The following is a 19633-nucleotide window of genomic DNA, read 5'->3' as shown; positions in this document are numbered from 1 at the left end:
AGTGGAGGAGAATTCCCTGAAATCATTGGCTTTTATAAGCCGTTACAACATCAGATTTTAAGATATATTCATGCAGCATGCAATTTTGCAAAGCTTTGTGCTGTAATTGTAACACTGTCGGGCTTCGTATTGAAAAAAAATTACATTTGTGTGTACAGCTTTCTCTGTCCCCTTTCATGAGATATATTACTCTATATGGTTTCTAGAAGTTTTTTTCAAGGTCAACTTTAACCTTGGCAGCTAACAATGAGGATCAAGGAAAAATGCGAACCGACGCGATGTTCACCTAAATTAAATCAACTCAAGTTGTTATTGGTATCTACTGTTGCATAAAATTAGAACATCGTATCTTGAAAATTGTAGACACTGTATTTGCAGAAGAACAATACGGGTGCAATGCATAGACATAATGCTAAGCAACAGACTTTCATTCACTACAACAGCAAACGGCAAAAACGCGATGGAGTGATTCACTCCAGTGACTCCAGTCTACAGTCGTGAGGGCTAGGAGGCATTAATCAGCTACAGGCCCTCTGTTGGGACACCTTTCAATCAAAGCTGCCATATTCCTAACTCCAGTATCCAGATGGATGAGTTATAAAAAGAAATAAAATCCAAATAAGGGGGGCCACAATTTTTTTGGCATTTCATGTTGGCCTGGTTTTTCAGGAACTGTTCCAGTGCGAGCTGGAGGTTTTTCAGATCCAGAGGTTTCTTAAAAGGGAGGCCTCACAATTTCTACCTGTATATGTTGCTGGAGAAATTGAAACTAGATTAGCATTTTTTTCACATTTTCATTTTATTAGAATGGTATTAACTTTATTTGCCATTGTTGCACACTGTGTAATCTGCAACTGTTTTATTTAGTTGTATTTATTGGTTTAGCCTGTATCACCATCCATCCATTTTCTTCCACTTATCCAATTCAGGGTTGGCCGAAGCCTGCCCCCACCTGTAATAGGACAAGAGGTGGGATACAAACCTGAGTCACATTCACACCTAAAGAATCACCCACTAACATGCATGTCTTTATACTTTGAGAGGAAGCCAGTGCACCCTGAGAGACCCGAAACTGGGGTAGGTCTAGCATGGAAACTGCACACAGAAGGGTGCCAGGTAGGCAGCAGGTTTGAACCCAGGACCTTCTTACTGTGAGACATAATATACCACCCTGCCTGTATCCCCATGTCATTAAAATACTGAAGAAACAATTGCATAAATTCCTTGTCTTTACTTCTTGATTACACAGTAGGTTAGGGGGCTCCGTTTTTCTGTATTTCTATTTGGCTAGTGAGCAAATGTAACTTGACACAGGCCTTAATTTGTGTTTTGTTTTTCATTTGATCAGAAAAAGTGGAAATCCCCTCTATCCCTTTATATGACAGTTTCATTGGGTAGATCTGCGATTATTTCTTTCTTTTCTCTCATACCTCAGCTGACTTTGAGTTACGTCAATTACTCGTTGATGTAACTCACTGAAATAATCAGTTGTGATACAACCTTCTCTATTTGGCTAATATGTTACAACTCTCAGAAAGCTGTGGTCATAATTGCTGATTATTTCAAGGCATCTGTTTTTGAACTGTTTAGGTAACAGTAATGGTTTTAATTAGCGCTGTCAGCGTTAATCTCGTTAAACGAGATAACGAGACGAGAGATTAACGCTGACAGCACTAGTTTTAATACACACTATTTTCTAAAATTATGGATTTTTTCCATCATCATCTTTTTAGGGGGTTTTCTGCACTGGTATTGATTTTAAATAAGAGGATAATGTAAGTTGAATTGATAAATAAAAAGAATAACAAACAGTGCATACCAGCTCTCCAGGTCTTTCATAAAAATTGTCACGGGTTGCCGGGGCAAGCGTGTGAATTAGTTAGGACCCAGGAAGCGGCAGCTCTGGTGCAAGTGAGTTTATTAAACAGCGGTGGATACAACAGGGATGACGCGGGTGAAACATGAAACTAAGAAAACCTAAACTGGAAAACTAACAGAACTAAACAGAAACCAAGATGCAGGGAGGTACGGGGAAATACACAGAAAGACGGACGGAGAGACGCAGACAAACCAGCAACGAGGACGAGGTAACACACACTATGGCTGTGTCCCAATTCAGGGTCTGCACGCATTAAGGACGCATTTTAAGTGCGATTACGTCACCGCCACGCGACGATGGCTGTCCCAATTCGAAGTGTACTTCAACTGCATACTCCAACTGCGCCGTCGAGTTCCCCAAATATCAAGCGTGGTCCGGTGCACGCTTCGTGGTCCCATATATCCCACAATTCATAGCGCGGTGGTGGGTGTGGATCATTTTGCCGCAAAATACGGCAGAAGGGACCGGCCGAAGAGTGAACTGTCAAAAGTAAGTACTGAATATGATGTCACTTATTTATGTGCGAATGTTTAATAACGAAGAACATTAAAACGTTACTGTTGGCCACATGTCGGCAAAGTTGTGTGACATTAGTGATGTTTGTACTTGCAGCGTTAACTTGGGTTTAAAGCCTCTACTTCAAAATATATATATAGTCGACCTTACTCTTACAGAGAATGTGATGATTTTGTGGATAATTAAAGTCAGTCATATATCCACAAACACAACAAGCTGAAAGTCAGTGATGCTGCTCGGTTTGCAGTCCTGAATATCACGGCACAAGCAGGATCCACTGCACTGTTAATGTTAGCTATGTTATATTGCTGCCTCTGTTCGGTGGTGTTGAGCCAAACGGACTTTAACGTGTGTTTGAACGAGCTGACGGTTCACTCGTGAAGCTGAAAGAAAGATGCTTTAATCACAGGAGTCACCCATGTGTCCACTGTACCATCTGGGAATTCTTCTTGTTTAGCACTCGTAATAACACACACACTAAATCCTCCTTCTTTGGTCCTGTTTTGTAGCAGTGTGTGCACCTGAGACTGTCACCTGTCTGTCTGTCCTGCACTCTCTCTCTCTTTTTCTTTCTCTCTGATTGTGTAATAAAAGTATGAACATGTATTTATAAGTTACACTTGTGTTTGAATCCTGCAGCTTATCACACATTTGATTTCCATGTGTGACAACTGCAAGTGTGTCTGTCCAGAGTGAGGACAGACTGAGGGACCCACTGCTGCACATCATCTGTGAGGCTTTGCACCCCTGATGATCCACAAGGACAAACTCAGCAGTGTGTGAGGAAGAGGAGGAGTAAGAGCCAGCAGCAGCTGACAGATGGAGAGAATAGACAGACTGTTCCCTGTTTGTAAAGGACTGCTAGAAAAGTTTAAAATAACTAATTGTCTGTCCTGAATCAGTCTTATTAGGTAATATTCAAATCATTTTATCATTCCAGTGTTTTCAGTGTGGGAGAAAGTACTCAGGGCCTTCAAGTTACACACTATGAAAGGCAGCAACAAGTGTAATATTCAGAAACCTAAAGTATGTATCAGCAGCAGAATGGAGCTAAAAATAAATGTTTGTTCCACTTCTATGAAGCTTTGAGTATTTTGGATTAGTAGCACTGCTGTGTTTGTTGCATCATATTGCTGTAATTGTTTATATGTTTTATATATTCTGAGCTAAGTTGATCTATAGTGTTACATCATATTCTATAAGGATGTTATGTGTTTGTAGACTTTCTGCCCAGTTTGACCCATTTAGCAGAAGTCAGCCTGTTTAAGGCTCTGATATCTATTCTGTATGACTTAAAGCAGTTATGACATGGTCTGATTTTCTCACCCAATAAAGGAATATTTCATATATCAGTCTACTCTTCATTCTATCAGACAGTTATCACAGCTCGCACATTTTTTTTTTTTTTTTTTTTAACACATGTAAGCATTGAGCCAAATGTAATAATGCCAACATACTGAAGGAATAACATTTGTCTCTTATATATAATACATATATAATACACACTGTCAAAGATACTTGAGTGTCTTTGAGTGAAGATTTAAGGTGATAGGACATAAATAGCTGCAACTTGAATCTTTACTGAAGCTCAGTATTTGACACAGAGTTCACTCACATGTGCTGTACCAGTGTACCTGCACATGTAATGTGACAATAGAAGTGATTTGAGTTCAAACTCATTGCTGTAATAACTAATAATGATTAATATAATAACTATAATATTGGCCATATCATATTTACACTGACTCTAGTCTCATGAACAACATTAACTATTTGTTATTTACTAGCTAATCTTAAATGACTGTTCAGTACAGAAATGAAGCCCAATAATCATGTTTTACAGTCCTGTGGTCTCAGCCTCAGATACTTATTAAATCACACAAAGCTCATGTAGAAACAAACAAACGAACAAAATATGTTCTCCTTCATTTCTGTCAACCACACGTTTCCAGCTATCATGGTTGCTAGGCAACCTGGGCAGCGCGACGGAGGCTAGACTGTCCCATTTCACAAGCCTCACACTTCCGGCCTCAGCGGTCTTTGAGTACGCGGCCCTTGAAGACCGTTGAGGCTGCGTACTTTAAGGCTGCAGACCCTAAATTGGGATACAGCCCCTGAAATACACACACCAGGAATCAAGGGATGGGAAACAGGAGGGGAACACACCTGGAAGACATCACAGCTGACGAGGCAGGGGCAACGTAAACAGAACACACTGACATAAGACAGACCTTCAACGTAAAACAGGAAACAGACTCAGAGACGCGGACTAAACACAGAGACCTACTACACTAAGGGGATACACAAGCAGGGAAACACCAAACAGAGGGAACACAACAATCATAATACAAAAACTATCAAAAGTAAAAGTACACAACCAAAAACACTGGGTCACCGACCCAGGACCATGACAAATTGGCTTTTACGGCATCCTGGCAGAATGAGTTACATGTGTTCTTGGTTTGTAATCAACTTGCCAGTTCTCACAATTTGATGTAATACAGGAGTCCTAAAGGAAACAATAAACTGTCTTTGATACTTAGACAACAAGTTACACAGAGGTGTTACATTACTTGCATTCATATCAAGTAGCTTTAATTATTTCATATTTGCAGGACTCTCAGGGCATCGTGTTCAGATCTTTTAATTGTTCCCAGAATAACATCCAAGTGTGCTGAAAGTGCTTTCAGTTATTGTGATCCTGTACTTTGGAACAACCTGCCTGCAGACATGAGATCAATTACATATGTTTTAATGCCATCTTCCTCCATGTAGAGTAAATGAGATTTGTGTTATATAAATAAAATTGTCATTGTTATTATCATTACTAAAGACATTGCCAGTGTAACGCGGTTAAAGGACCAGGGCGCCTGACTGCAGCTTCATAGACAATGAGCTATCAAAATTCATTTCGACTATGGAGCCTGAGTGTGTGAATAAAACACAGGAAGCCAAAGTAGAGCTCAAAATATATATATTATGTTTGTTATGAGAAATGTATAGACGGATGTACAAAATAATAACCAAAATATGCATATATATCACAAACAAAAATAATGTTGACAATACAAAACAGCTTATTAGGTTCCAAAAGGAGGTGGGATGAGGTGTAGTCCAGTATGAGATTTAGTTCAGTTCCATGGACCTGTGATAGGTCATGTGTCAACAGTTTAATTCAGTCCATAGGTTTACGATTCCTACCGCAACGTAGCGGTGGTAGGGTGGCTCGCCATCTCGTGCTGATCAGGGCTGATCGCGGGAGAGAAAAAAAAAAAAAAAAAACCTGACCTAAACAAGGTCAAAAACATAAATTATCATTCACCGAAGAAAATGAAACAGCATTCTACTGCTGTGACAAAATAAATACATAAATAACAAAGACAAGTAACTAATGCCATGTTTCATACAACAATCAATAAACCATCATCTCTTATAATGAATTTCATTCAAAATACTATTATGGAAAAACATTCTCATGGGTCCCATCAAAGTATATCAGCAATAAAGCTAATAAACATTATCCAAAGTTAATCAAATATATTTACAAAACTCATTTAACCACATTTAACCACTAATTTCTAATTTGTGTTGTACAGTTATTTCATTTTCAACTTTAATTTATATATTTTATCTTATTCTTTCCCAGTTAAATTTACCCTTCCATTCTAATTTGTGTTGTACAGTTATTTCATTTTTAACCTTAATTTATATTTTATTCCTTCCTAGTTAAATATACCCTTTTTAATTTTTCATATTTATTTCCAATCTTATTCATAGCCTTTTCCTTTTTTGTTTTCTTTAGGTCACGAGCAGTTGTCCAAGCATTTCACTACATATCGTACTGTGCATGACTGTGTACGTGACAAATAAAATTTGAATTTGAGGTGTTGCGCAACAGATTCAATAATCTCAATGGAATTTAACTCAATGCAAAATCTTAAAGGCCGTTTTGGCATTTCATCAGAAAAGTAACAAAAAACATCCAAAGCAGGCAAAACTGCAAAAATCAAATCACTCGCTCAACTCTAGATACGTTAAGTCAACATTCGGCCATAATGGAATAAACAAAAACCACAATATCCAATAAATAAAACTAGTAATTGCACTTACTGTCGCTAGCCTAGCATTAGCTTACCGGCGTTTTAGCATGTGCGATGGCGGCTCCGCATTTTCATTAATTGTGACAAAACAAAACAAACAAATAACTCACCGTTGAGTCGATTGTGAGGTGGTGTAAAGATGAATGAATCGGCCGGGTTATTGTACGCTGCCAACTGGTATGTAGTGTAAAATTTGTCGATATCGGACAAGTACGCCAACCACAGGGACAACAGCAGCCAGAGGAGCAGGAAACACGCAGTTGCTTGACCCGGAACTTATGCAGGTTCATTCCCGCCACAATAAAGGGATTGGCGGAAGTGGGGTCAGAAGTTTAGCAGTCTTGGGATCAGACTGCTAAAGTTACCAGACATTATTTTTAGTAAAAACACTAAAACTATTTTTTAAATGTTAAATTTTTTTTATTTATAGAGCACTTTATGAGAAAAGAACAAAATAAAATGTGATTTGGTCATTGTCTAACAGTCAGAGACTGATATTTTGGCATTAAAAATCACAGGATCTTGATTTTTAATGTATCATTAAATCTATATTTAATCACCAAATGTATATTTGACAATTCACTTAGTAAAAAACAACTGTCAAGTCATTTGTACCATATAAAAATTTGAGATAAGAATGGCTATATATATGTTTTTCTATAAAAACAGTGCTTTACATAACTCACTTTAAACTACAGTATTTCTAAACAAATATGGCCTTAATTAGCTTTGTTTAGCTTTTGCTTTTCTTCTTCTTCGGCAGCACAGAAATCTAACAAGAGCCACAATAGAATAGAGCAGAGCAGTGACCACAGACAGCAATATGAACAGTACATCTAAACAGTAGTAAGAGTACCAGGGCATCTTATAAGCTTCTGTACGCAGGTGACGAGCCCCTTTGTGGCGCATCACATATTCTACCCAGAAGACTGCCTTCTCCATGGGTGTTATTGGCTGATCTCTGTGCAAACGCGACATTCGTTGCATGTTCTGCCTGTAGCTCTCTTGATGGAGCAGTTGTTGAAGGACTTGCTCAAAACTGTGGCCATTAACATCAGACAGGTGGATGATCTTTCCAGCTCCTCTCTCCTGCAGTCGCAGAAGGTTGTCATACTGGTCGAAGAACAAGGGTATGCCAAGCACGGGGACCCCATAGTAAATGGCCTCCTGGACACCATTAGTTCCTCCATGAGCTACAAAGACTTTGGTCTGTGGATGACCCAGAAGATCTTTCTGTGGCATCCAGTCGACCATTAAAGTGTTGTTTCCCAGTGTAGAGGGACGGTTTCCTTTGTGCCTCCATATCACCTGGTTAGAAAACAAAAAAATAAAGACCATTAGTATGTAAGTACCCCTGAAACAGACAGTAATGATAAAAGCTTTTGTTTCTGGAAAGAACTTACTGACTTGTGAGTAGTCTTTGTGTGGTTTTCCTGTTTTATTTTTAAAGTATTGCTTTACATGTCATTTCCACTCCTTTGTTTGTCTGCCCTCTCTTCACAGTTCACCTGCTGGACTTGTCCTTAGTTGTTTTTTTAGACTTTGTGCTTATTTGGATTTACCCTTAAATGAACTCTCCTACTTACTTCATATACTCTTCAACTGCCATGTTTTTTCAGTTGTTCCTCCCTTTTTGTTATTAAAAATGTTTAAGTTCAACAAACCTTTGGTTCTTTCTCCCTACCTCTCAGTCTAAAGACTTTCTGTCTATCTTAAATTATAAAGATTTACACTACCTCTGGGTCAGACAGAAAGACAGCTGAAATTATATTGTTATATGATTATAATTGTTTCATTATTCTGCTTCAGTTAGGCAGTTATTTGTAACGCTATTAAGTACCTACAACTTTCAGATTATAAATTGTATTTACAATAATTTAGCTGATTGAAAATTAATGCAACACCTATAATGAACGTAACGTATCAGCTTTAAAATTGTAAATTATAGGGGCTCTCTCACCTTCTGAGGCATCTTGGCAAACACGCTGGCGATTTCATCTGCAATCTCTTTGGGCAAAGCATCAACTAAGGTTCCCAGAGTCATGATGATCACTCCATGCTGCCCAGCACTCTGAACAAACTCCTCCAGCTCTGCTGGCAGAGGCTGAGCTGGTTTGCACTGAAATCCTCCTATATAGACAACATTTGGCATAGTGGGGCGAGGGAACTCGAACACAAAATCTGACCTGAACAGCCAAATGTCTGCTTCCTGAAGAAGTGAGATGATGTCACATCCACCCTCAATATACTTATCACACATCTCATCATAGACTGGGCCCACCAAGAATTTCTGCTGGAACAGCGTAATGCCATGGAATAATATGTTTTTGATCCTCTGGATGAAATTCATTTTGTCTGTTAAGCCGGATCCTGGCACCGGGATGTAAGAGAGGGGTGAGGGAGCTAACACAAAGTGGCCTTCTCCACTGGTGATCCAGCGTACGTTGAGCACTAAGGGAAGCTTGAGATATTTGGCTAGAATGACCCCTGGGGCCATAGCTGGATCAGTTAGAACCAGATCATACTGGGAATCTCTTAATCTTTTGACCATAGTTTGATCATTCAAAATATGTTTGGCCATCTCAGATATCAGCACGTGAGCCTTATGAATCATAGAAAGGAAATCCTTGGTGAGTTTGAGAAAAGTCAGCAGTGAAGTCCCTTCTCTCTGTGCCTAAAAATAGTTAGAAAAAAACGTGTTATTCATAAATAAATGCATCCATCCATTTTCTGACACTTATTCAGGTCTGGGGCAGCGGTCTAAACAGAAATCCACTGACATCCCTCTCCCCAACCACCTTATCCAGCAGCAAAGAGATACAGGGTCCAGTCAAATGGTCATTTTCCATTATGGAGGTTCCTAAGTGAAGTCACACAAAGTATCTGCAGGGCAGCCATAGTAAGGGAGGGTGCTTCAGCACTTTTATTTATTATCTCCTTTACCATAAAACTCACTGAATTGAGGTAATATTGTTCCTCAGTTCTGATATTTATCACTCACCATTCATAAAACTATAAACACAACTGTGGTGCAGATCATGTAGATGTTTATTTACAGTGCGTTTTGCATATTATGCTATTCACACAAAGAATTTTCCACTCCTTCCTTCCCTCACTTGTGAACAAGATCCCAACATACTTTAACTTCTCCTCTTAGGCCAGCAACTTGTTCATGGAGTTAGCACATGCAACATTCCCTAACCTGAAGGTGCAGCGAAGCAACCCTCTCACCCACTGGGGAAAACTAGAAAGTGGAGGCACTGAGCAGGAAATACAAATCTTGGTGGGAATTCAAAGCTCTTGGGATCAGACTGCTAAAGCTTCCACCTTTGACCGCTGCCCGACTCACAATGCATCACACCGAAATAAATACATTAAATCCATAGTCACATACCCTCATATGCTCTTGAAGGTACACATCGAAGAAGTTGTTTACATCTTCACCCAAATCAATTGTAATGGATGTGTAAATATCAGACTTCTCAGGGATAAATAAGGTGTTTGTGGCCCTGATCACAGTGAGGCTGTGACCCCTGGCATGAAGTTCTTCTAGAACGATCTTCATATTGATCCAGTGGCTGCCATCTACAGGGAAAACTAGGACGTTTCCTCCATTGCAATGTTGTGTTAATGAAATGAGGCAAACAGTGAGTATAACAAACAACCCCCACCCACGATGTGAAGCCATGGTTCCTATAATGTCAGAAGGAGACAGGGTCATATCAGTCAATGTACCACGTATAAGATATATATGACAAGTAAAGGTTAAAAAGTTTGACTAAATATATATACAGTACAATTCAAGATTATTTTATACATTTGTAAACAGTAGAAACTTTCAACAACTGTCAACAGGAGAAGGAAGATGTGTCTGAAATGAACTTACCCACAGTAAAAAGAGGCAACAGTAGTCCTGCTTGCCCAGGGACTTGCCCAGGGACTACCAATGCATCATTCCTTACATATGGGTTCAAACTCCAGTGTTATACAAGAGCAGTTCTTTCTCTGGTAAATTAGTTACCTGTGACACGTGACAAGTCACTTTTTTTAAATTTAATTTAGTGATATCAGAGAACTGATACTGTTTCACTGTGAGCACCTTTGTGACTGTTGCTGTTACATAAGTACAATGCTTATAGCAGACTAACGTGTCAAAAAAGACAAACTGACAAACTGATAATAAATACATAAGCTATCATGCTCTTATGGAATGTATTTAGTTTCCTCAGGGATTTGACCTAGAGGTTATTTGACCATATTTGAACATTAAATCTAGTTGAAAGGCCTGACATTCCTCTTACGATCCACTTAGGATCAGTCAAAGAAAGAATTTAGAACCTTTACTAAAACCTTGATGTTTCAAGCTACACTACTTTAAAAAGTATAATTAGGTATTGTCCAGTGGCGTAAATGACACAAGTAAAAGTACTTAATACATAAAAATGAGTTGTGTAACCATCAAGAATATTATTAGATTTTAATATGTATTTTATGTACACTGTATTTTCTTATTTTCATACGAATTAAGGCTTCTAAAAAAAGAAAGAGCAAATACCAAGAAGTAAAGGGGAAACAATCAAAGTTGCCTCCTATTGATCATTTGTCACAAGACCTTTTAAATATGTTAATATTTATAAGAAAATACATGCCCAGTAATCACTCTGAAGGACTATTTTATGTGTCTTACATGACTGTCCACGGAGCTGTGCCTGTAGATTGCAGTAAAGTTAGTAAACTTTGAAATCGTAGGGCGTCAGCTACAGGTCCTTAATGGCTGCTCATTACATCCAAAAAAGCAGGGGAAGCGCTTTAAAATTATACTTCATAATAGCTGCACCGATCATGGCTTTGTGTAAGCTAATCATTAGTGCCTCTACGATTTGCAGATAGATTTTCAAGACAGAGTGCAAACTTGTGAGTTAATTTTCATAATACCGTTTCACTTGGTGAACCCACTCTTGCTGCTTTGGTTTTACATGCCAGAGAAAAACAACCATCTCAATTTCCTCAGGAAGGAAAAAAATGCAGGTATTACTGATGTCTCTGCTGGGTCCTAACACCTGCCGCTTTCTAGTCCCTTTTGGATTTCATTCAGGACTTTTACAGAATAAAAATTATGCTTGGCAGGTGAACAGTGAGAGTGGTTTGTCGTATGTTTAGTTTAAAACAATGAAAGTTTAACAGACTCAGTGAGAAGATTTATTTTGGATTTTTTTTTTTAATTATCTTGAGATAATTGTTTGAGAGACATATGTGCTCATGAGGTTTAAAACATTAGCAAGCTGACTGATTGCAACAGAATTACTTTGAAATTCAAGGGAATTTAAGACATCCCTGGCACTGGTCCATATTAGCAGGCAAGATGACACACAGCATGAACATCTCTAAATGCTTCTTAAAAAAAACTATTTGTTTAATGTGTTTGCTCTTTATAGAAACACTATCACCAGTAATTTAAGGGCGGTTTTTGCCTGCCTCAAGTTGCAGTGTATAACAATTACTTTGTAAAATCCAGCTGCTACACTTCTACAGTAAAACTGTAACGTTTAAACAGAATGAAACCTACCAGAGCTTAACTTTAGTCCGGTTATCTGTATGGCACATTCGTGTCTGGCATTTGTAAGAAAGTAAATTCACTGACAATTACTGGAACTTATTGTGAGTTGCGGTGACTTTAAATCTGGATAGATTATCTGTTTAAACCTACTGCTTTAACCCTGTTAACCCTTTCTGCCTGAACGGGTATTATGGTTTATCAGCCACTAACACTGACACGTGATGACTCCTCCCATACTGCTTACTTCTTCTCTGTATTTTCTTCCTGGTTTTGTGTAAAACACATAAGGAGTGGTAGAGGTCTAGAGGTGCCACACCTGTACAGGGTTTGGTGTGCCGGTCTTTTTTCTTTCTTTTCTCACCAGCAACAGGAGATCATTTAGTTTCAGGGTTTTAAATGCCTTGTTTACCTTTTTTATGCATACACATTGACATACTTGCATTAATGATATACTCATTTTAAATTTCTCAAATAAAATGTTGGTTGCTTCAGTTCAAAGTGATCTAATTGTTTAAGATGTTACAGATACTAAGAATGACTGCAGTAAATGGGAAATTAAAGTTTCCAAAGAATTATAAACTAAAGAATAAGGACGATTTTGAGAAGTGCTATGATGTTAAAAAGGATCACCACTGAAACCCTAACTTTCATAGATAATATTGTTCAGGAGGTAGTGTATTTTCACAAATAACTGTAGCAGATTGTAGCATATTCTAAAAACAATTACCCTATTTTTTGGTTTTTTATTCAAATTTGAAATCTATTTCTTTGTATTTATTGATAAAATTTGTGACTTTATAGTGTTTTGGCTTACACGTTTGCCTAACAATCAAATGACTCATGTTTCCAGGATGAGACACAAATCCCCTTTTGGGTTGTATCAGGAAGAGCATCAACTGACATACCGCTCAGTACAGAATTTTCCTGTGTTTGAAAAGTACCTTTTTGTCCATCAACAACCTGTCTATAACAAGATAGATTGAATTTTCAGGTCACCCCTGTAGTCTGTGAATGTTCTTTCTGGCAGGCCCTCCCCAACATAACTCTCCTGATACGGAGCTGTTCAGCTGTCCTGCTGTCCAGCTGCATTTCCTAGCTTTGGGCACAGGCCTGCCACTTCTCTTTGGATTTTTCCTGTTTCTTGCCCCAAGACTCAATGATGGGACCTCTTTTATTTTCATTTTAATAGAAAAAGCAATATTGGTTAAATTTCCTTTCTATTTGCGTAAATGCATCTTCTATACTTTGCAGTTGTCTCAAACAGCATTCTCTTATTTTGCACCTTATTTTGAAACTACAGAGCACACTATAGCTAAATGCTTTTTTCTCCATGGGAGAGTCCAGAGGTCTCATTAAGACTTCTGTAAGTGAAGAGTGCAATAAGTTGGATGTTTGTTAGGCTAACTCTGATTTGTTTTATTTGGTTTTATTAGTTTTGATGTTGAATAAAGATTTAATAAATTAATAAAAAATGTAAAAAACTTCCAGTAGAGTGTTTACATGAGTATAAGTCATTCAATATAATTTTAAAAGGCATTCCTGATCAAATATGATGGATAGCTATATATAGACCCTTATAAAGATTATTAGATTTTTTGTCAATGGTTTAAAATGTCAAGATTTTACTTAGCAGTTTTCTTAAAAAGTGGGTCCAATTGACTTTTCTTTGTATTTTTTATATGTATTTTTTGTAGCAAAATCAAAGTATCACGTTCTTAAGAAAATGTATTTTTATATGTATTTGTAACTTTGTAAACTACTGTTTTGCATTTTAGTGAAAATACAAGGTAATACAAGATTTTTTTTCTCATTTTAAAATGGGTCTCATTTAGCTTTGTTTACTTGTTTTTCTTTCTTACTTTTCTACAAAACAGAAATTTGAAAATAACAAAAATAGAGAGGAGCAGAGCAGTGACTGCAGACAGCATTAGGAGCATTACATCTAAACACTAGTAAGAGTACCAGGGCATCTTATAACCCTCTGCACGCAAGTGATGAGCTCCTTTGTGATGCATCACAAATTCTACCCAGAAGACAGCCTGCTCCATGGCTGTTATTGGATGATCTCTGTGCAAACGTGACATTCGTTAAATTTTTTGCCTGTAGCTCTCTTGATGGAGTACTTCTTGCAGGCCTTCCTCAAAACTGTGGCCATCAACATCAATCTGTACCCTCATACCATCAGAAATGCAGGCTTTATAAAGTGAGAGCTGAAGACAAGCTCAGCGAATGCAACGTCCATGTGAAATGTGTCACCAGCCCATGATTATGCACGATTTAAATAAGAGAAATTGTATTTGTAACTGTTAAATATGGAATCATAATTTCTGTGATTTTGCTGATAGTTTATGTTATACATGTAACCAACACAACAAAAAAGAAAATATAACAATGACTATAATTTCAGGCCTCTCACTGAGATTCTATTTGGAGTGGCTTGGTTGTGCAAAGATGTGTGCGTGTGAGTGTGTGTGTGTATGTGAGAGAGAGAAGAAAAGGAGGGGGGAGTAACAGAGACACGGAGGAGGCACTAATCTAAGAGGATCTCTGACTTTAACATGTATAATTTGAAAAAGAAACCTTTAAGTGTATTGTGACTAACGAACACAGAGTTGTGAAGAGAAAACGTATTCCTACAGGGATTTAAAAAGAGATGGAATCATAAATTAAGTCTTAAGAAAATTATATTCATATGTGATGGAGTTACTAACATCAAGTGATTGGATATCACAACAGGTGAGACTAGATGTCATCTCACTGACGTCCAGAAAGAGAGGGGGGAGAAAGGAGGACCAGGTATAAAAGTTTTGTGCAGAAGAGATCATTTATTCATCTTTTAGTCTCCTGTGATATGAGCAGTACAGAAGAATCAACCTAGTTCAACGTTTTAGTAGAGATGCCAGAGCGATCAACTTGGTTATGTATTATTCAGCTTTTTCTCTGCTTATTTGTGCTGTGTTCATTATAAATCCAAGAGGATTTGGATTTCTTTTGTTTTTCTGCTGAATTACAACTTCCAAGATTTTAATGGTTTTCCTGTGGATAAGAACTTTAAGATTTGGATTTTCACTGCATACTTGGGGATTGAATTTCCAAGGCATGCTGTTTCCCTGTTGGACTTCAGGGGCATCTTCATTCTGGATGTGCCCAACCTCCTGTCTCTGCTCCAAGATCAGTATCACATATTAGCATTAGATCAGAGTAGGTTAATTAGGTAGGTATAATTAAAGTCACTTGAGTATATGATTATTTGATTTGGTTTCAGCTTTGCTCCTGCTAAATTGCATTAACCTACCCTGCATTCAGAACCTGTAAAATTGTAGACGTTTGTTTTTGGGGGTTTTTTCCTTTTGTGAAAGAGTAAAGGTAAAAACCACCATATTACTCTAACATCACTGAGAGCTCTTGTAGATTATTCTAGCCTTAAAAATGAACATATCCTTGGGGCCTACTTTTCCAGACCACTACATTGAAATCTAGTTAGTTATCAAGCACACAGATTTAAAGGAGAGCTGCTAATAACAGGTGTGCCTGAGTGGAGCGCTTAAGTAGTGGGCCCTGTGGACATGCGTTCAGAGAGAGCAGGATCAACATCCTGAGGGTTAAGAAGCAGTTAGAGCTGGCCAAGTCTCCTCCCCGGCTCCTTTTCAAGCAGAGAGCCTATCTCGGAGCTTCCTGTATTAGAAGTTACTGGTTGAAATTCCACAACAGTCAGTGATTTCTCAAAGTGTTCCCAGGCTTTTGTAATAACTTCCATGACAAAAATCATGCCCGTTTTTTGCCATCAAAGCCAAAAAAATATTTTTCCATGCAGTAGAAATTAGAGTTTAAACATCTGATGCATTTCTTCTCTCCTATTGTGAATAAAATATGGGTTTAAGGTTTACAAATCATTAGATTCCATTCTTATTTAAAAGCAACTTAATTTCTTTCCAAATTCAGTTTTAATGCACGCACACAATGTGTGTGAAATGTAGTTCTAGAGGTTTTTTTTATTTTTATTGTCACTTCACTTAAGAAAAAAAAATACAGAGTCATAATTAGCATGTTTTGCAGTGAAACTACAACACTAGGGACAATATTTGGAATGTCCCAGCAAAATTAGCTTTGTTTAGTTTTTATCTTTCTTTGTCTTTGGCGGCACAGAAATCTGAAAACAGCCACAATAGAGAGAAGCAGCACAGTGACCACAGACAGCAATATGAACAGTACATCTAAACAGTAGTAAGAGTACCAGGGCATCTTATAAGCTTCTGTACGCAGGTGACGAGCCCCTTTGTGGCGCATCACATATTCTACCCAGAAGACGGCCTTCTCCATGGGTGTTATTGGCTGATCTCTGTGCAAACGTGACAGTCTTTGAATGTTCTGCCTGTAGCTCTCTTGGTGGATCACTTCCTTAAGGCCTTGCTCAAAACTGTGGCCATTAACATCAGCCAGCTGAATAATCTTTCCAGCTCCTCTCTCCTGCAGTCGTAGAAGGTTGTCATACTGGTCGAAGAACAAGGGTATGCCGAGCACAGGGACCCCATAGTAAATGGTCTCCTGGACACCATTAGTTCCTCCATGGGCTACAAAGACTTTGGTCTGTGGATGACCCAGAAGATCTTTCTGTGGCATCCAGTCGACTATTAGTGTGTTGTTTCCCAGTGTAGAGGGTCGGTCTCCTTTATGCTTCCAGATCACCTGAACAGAAAAAATAAATAAATACATTTCAGCTCACAATGTTGAGTAAGAGCACTTATCTTTCTACATGAAGAGGCAACTTGACAAGAAGAATCATTCTGTTACATAAGCATAGTGTTAACCTGTGCAATTAAGAGACAAAACAAAGCCTGCAGCATTTTTTACCTTCTGGGGCATCTCCGCAAACACGCTGGCGATTTCATCTGTAACCTCTTTGGGCAAAGCATCAACATAAGTTCCCAGGCTCGTGATGATGACTCCATGCTTCCCGGCACTCTGAACAAACTCCTCCAGCTCTGCTGGCAGAGGCCGAGCTGGTTTGCACTGAAATCCTGCTATATAGTCTATGTTTGGCATAGTGGGGCGAGGGAACTCGAACACAAAATCTGATCTGAACAACCAAATGTCTGCTTCCTGTAGTACTGAGATGACATCACATCCACCCTCAATATACTTATTACACATGTCATCATAGATTGGCAGAAAAATAAAGTTCTGCTGGAACAAGGTAAAGATATAGAAAAATATATTTTTGATCCTCTGAATAAAGCTCATTTGGTCTGTTAAACCAGATCCTAGCACCGGGATATACGAGAGTGGCGAAGGGGTCAACACAAAGTGGCCTTCCCCTCTAGGGATCCAGTGTACATAAAGTACTAATGGAAGTTTGAGATATTTGGCTAGAACAGCCCCTGATGGCATGGCAGGATCAGTTAGAAGCAGATCATACTGGGAAACTACTAATATTTTCACCATATTTTGATCATCAAGGATTTGATTTATGAACTCAGACCACAATGAATGGAATTGAAAAATCATAGAGAGGAATTTTTTATACATTTGAAGGAATTCAGCAGTGAAGCTCGCTCTCTTTGCATCTAAAAATGGAAAGAGTGTTTAAAACATGTTTATCACACACAAATTACTTAATTTCCCCATCAAATGGAGCCAAAGATGTCACATACCCTGATGTATTCCTCTATGGACCCATCTAAAAAATGCTCAAGATCTTCATCCATTTCAATTGTAATGGATGGGTAAAGATCAGACTTTTCAGAGATGTACCAGCTGGTAGACGGCCTGATCACAGTGAGGTTGTGTCCACTGGCATGAAGTTCTTCGAGAAGGATTTTCAGATTGACCCAGTGGCTGCCATCTACAGGAACCACAAGAATGTTTCCTCCATTGCAATGTGGTGTAAATGAAATCAGGAAAAGACTGAGGAAAATGGGCATCCCACAGGCACAAAATGACGGCATCGCTTCTGTAACAGACCAAAGCAAATAATGATCCCCTTACTCATAACAGACTTCTCGCTGCCTGACATTCAAGTACAGGTAGTCTTATATGTTCAAACATGGAATGATTTCATATACTTGTATGACAAACGACAGTATACATACTGCAGCAAGATTCCATTCAAATTTTTCCTTACCTATCGTCAGCAGTTTAACTAAAGGAATCCTTGCTCTCTACATAATGTAAATGAGTTACCTGATGTCTTTCTCCCTAGAGTGCTGTGTTAGCTCTGTGGTTGAGCAGATGACCATATGTCGCATGGCCTGGACGGAGGCAGGGAGTGAGTGGATCAGTCAGACACATACATACATCTGGTCAGAAGTTTTAGAATGCCCCAATTTTGTCCCTGCGCCCCTTTTGCCTACTTAAAAACACTCCAAGGTATTGTCATGCTACCAATGATATGAGTTACATACAGCGCATTTAAATCTTAAATGGGCCAGACCACTATAGTATTGCTAGTAAAATTCCTACATAATCCATTTCCATACCATGAGGTCAGCATGTCTACGTGGTCTTTATACAAGTTATCCTTTTCTAGGATTATCATTCCTTTCCAGCAGAACAGTAACATACCTCCTTACCCCCATACATCCCAATTGCAAATTTCAGCTGCGGATCTTGACACTAGAGTTAAATCCAGCGCAGACTTTTCCCCTGAGTTGATATTAATGTTTGTTCCTTGTCCATCATTTGAACATCCAAATTCCTTCTCATCTATGTGTTCTTCCATTACCTCACCATTCCCATCAGTTCTTTCTCCTTCCTAGCGTGTGCTAAGAGCAATGAAATCCTCAAGTCATTTTTCACCATCTTGACATGTCATGCAGTTATAAGAGTAAGGACCCTTTTTAAAAAAAAAAAAAAAAAAGGATTATAGATCATTGTAATGCCTCCTTCTGTTAGCGTTATAAGAGGATTAAATAAAGTTGTTTTATTATTTTTATATACACAGTGCAGTGTGCTCAAGTTGGCGTTCCATGTTTGAGGGTCAGAAGCTTCATCCAGTGGTATGACTGGGCTGAAATATTGAGATGACGTAGTAGCGCAGAGGGTTTTGCAGCATGCTTACACATTACACTTGATAATGGTTATAGGGGTCAAAGGGAGTCCGAACAAAATGTCCTGAACTAGATATTAGTATCAGTAATGTTAAAATGATCAAGGCTAGGCAGTGAGGTGTTTGTGTGTCCGTCTTTGTGATTCCAGGAAAAAGGGGCAGATAGGAGGTCGACGAAGAGCAGACGGAGAGGACATCGAATGGAGACGTCAGGATGGGTTCTGGAAGAAGACTGGCATAATAGTAATTTCTTATTGACGCAGTATAAAACCTGTACAGCCCGATGAGGGTCATCCTTTCTGTGAAGACAGGTGGCTGCACTCAGAGAGGTCCAGCGCTTTAACCTGTAATTTCAGCTGCTGAAGCAAATTAAATCTTTTAAACGACACATTTTTCCTGTACTTCCTTCTGAAAAATTTTGAACAAGGCACTTCCCTAGCCATATTTCTATTGCAGAGTATTCTAGTTTATCTCTTTTTCTGCCCCTTAGTAAGTTATATTTTACTTAAATATTGCATATCCACCACTAGTAGCAA

The 19633-nt window shown here is 38.5% G+C and overlaps 1 protein-coding gene, 1 long non-coding RNA gene and 1 pseudogene across 3 annotated transcripts; all 3 read right to left on the bottom strand.

Annotated features, from left to right (window-relative positions):
- Window positions 1-5352: 5352 nt before the first annotated feature.
- Window positions 5353-6752, bottom strand: LOC309715772. Its single transcript, XR_014279287.1, has 2 exons — window positions 6606-6752; window positions 5353-5683 (listed from the first exon to the last, which is right to left on the bottom strand). It is a non-coding gene; the product is annotated as an uncharacterized lncRNA (long non-coding RNA).
- A 184-nt stretch (window positions 6753-6936) lies between these two features.
- Window positions 6937-11627, bottom strand: LOC309715758 (UDP-glucuronosyltransferase 2A2-like). The gene is made up of 5 exons (XM_082549136.1): window positions 11431-11627; window positions 10382-10516; window positions 9890-10188; window positions 8456-9169; window positions 6937-7803 (listed from the first exon to the last, which is right to left on the bottom strand). The coding sequence occupies exons 3-5, from the start codon at window positions 10181-10183 to the stop codon at window positions 7219-7221; spliced, it is 1593 nt and encodes a 530-aa protein (XP_082405262.1). The 5' UTR covers window positions 10184-10188; window positions 10382-10516; window positions 11431-11627; the 3' UTR covers window positions 6937-7218.
- Window positions 11628-16053: 4426 nt separating this feature from the next.
- LOC309715767 (UDP-glucuronosyltransferase 2C1-like) lies at window positions 16054-18891 on the bottom strand (annotated as a pseudogene). The gene is made up of 4 exons (XR_014280699.1): window positions 18233-18891; window positions 17704-18002; window positions 16904-17616; window positions 16054-16738 (listed from the first exon to the last, which is right to left on the bottom strand). The product of XR_014280699.1 is annotated as a UDP-glucuronosyltransferase 2C1-like (transcript).
- Between the last annotated feature and the right edge of the window lie 742 nt (window positions 18892-19633).

Source organism: Aulonocara stuartgranti (genome assembly GCF_965226115.1).
Source record: "Aulonocara stuartgranti genome assembly, chromosome: 10".
NCBI lineage: Eukaryota > Metazoa > Chordata > Actinopteri > Cichliformes > Cichlidae > Aulonocara > Aulonocara stuartgranti.
This window is presented reverse-complemented; position numbering and strand designations above follow the sequence as displayed.

Bases quoted from the DNA above. Each gene is read 5' to 3' on its own strand.
- LOC309715758 (XM_082549136.1), bottom strand. From the start codon at position 10,183: ATGGCTTCACATCGTGGGTGGGGGTTGTTTGTTATACTCACTGTTTGC. The intron at 9,170-9,889 runs GTATGTGACTAT...AACTATTTTTAG, and splicing joins ACCTTCAAGAGCATATGAGG to GCACAGAGAGAAGGGACTTC. The intron at 7,804-8,455 runs GTGAGAGAGCCC...TTTTCTAACCAG, and splicing joins TTGCCAAGATGCCTCAGAAG to GTGATATGGAGGCACAAAGG.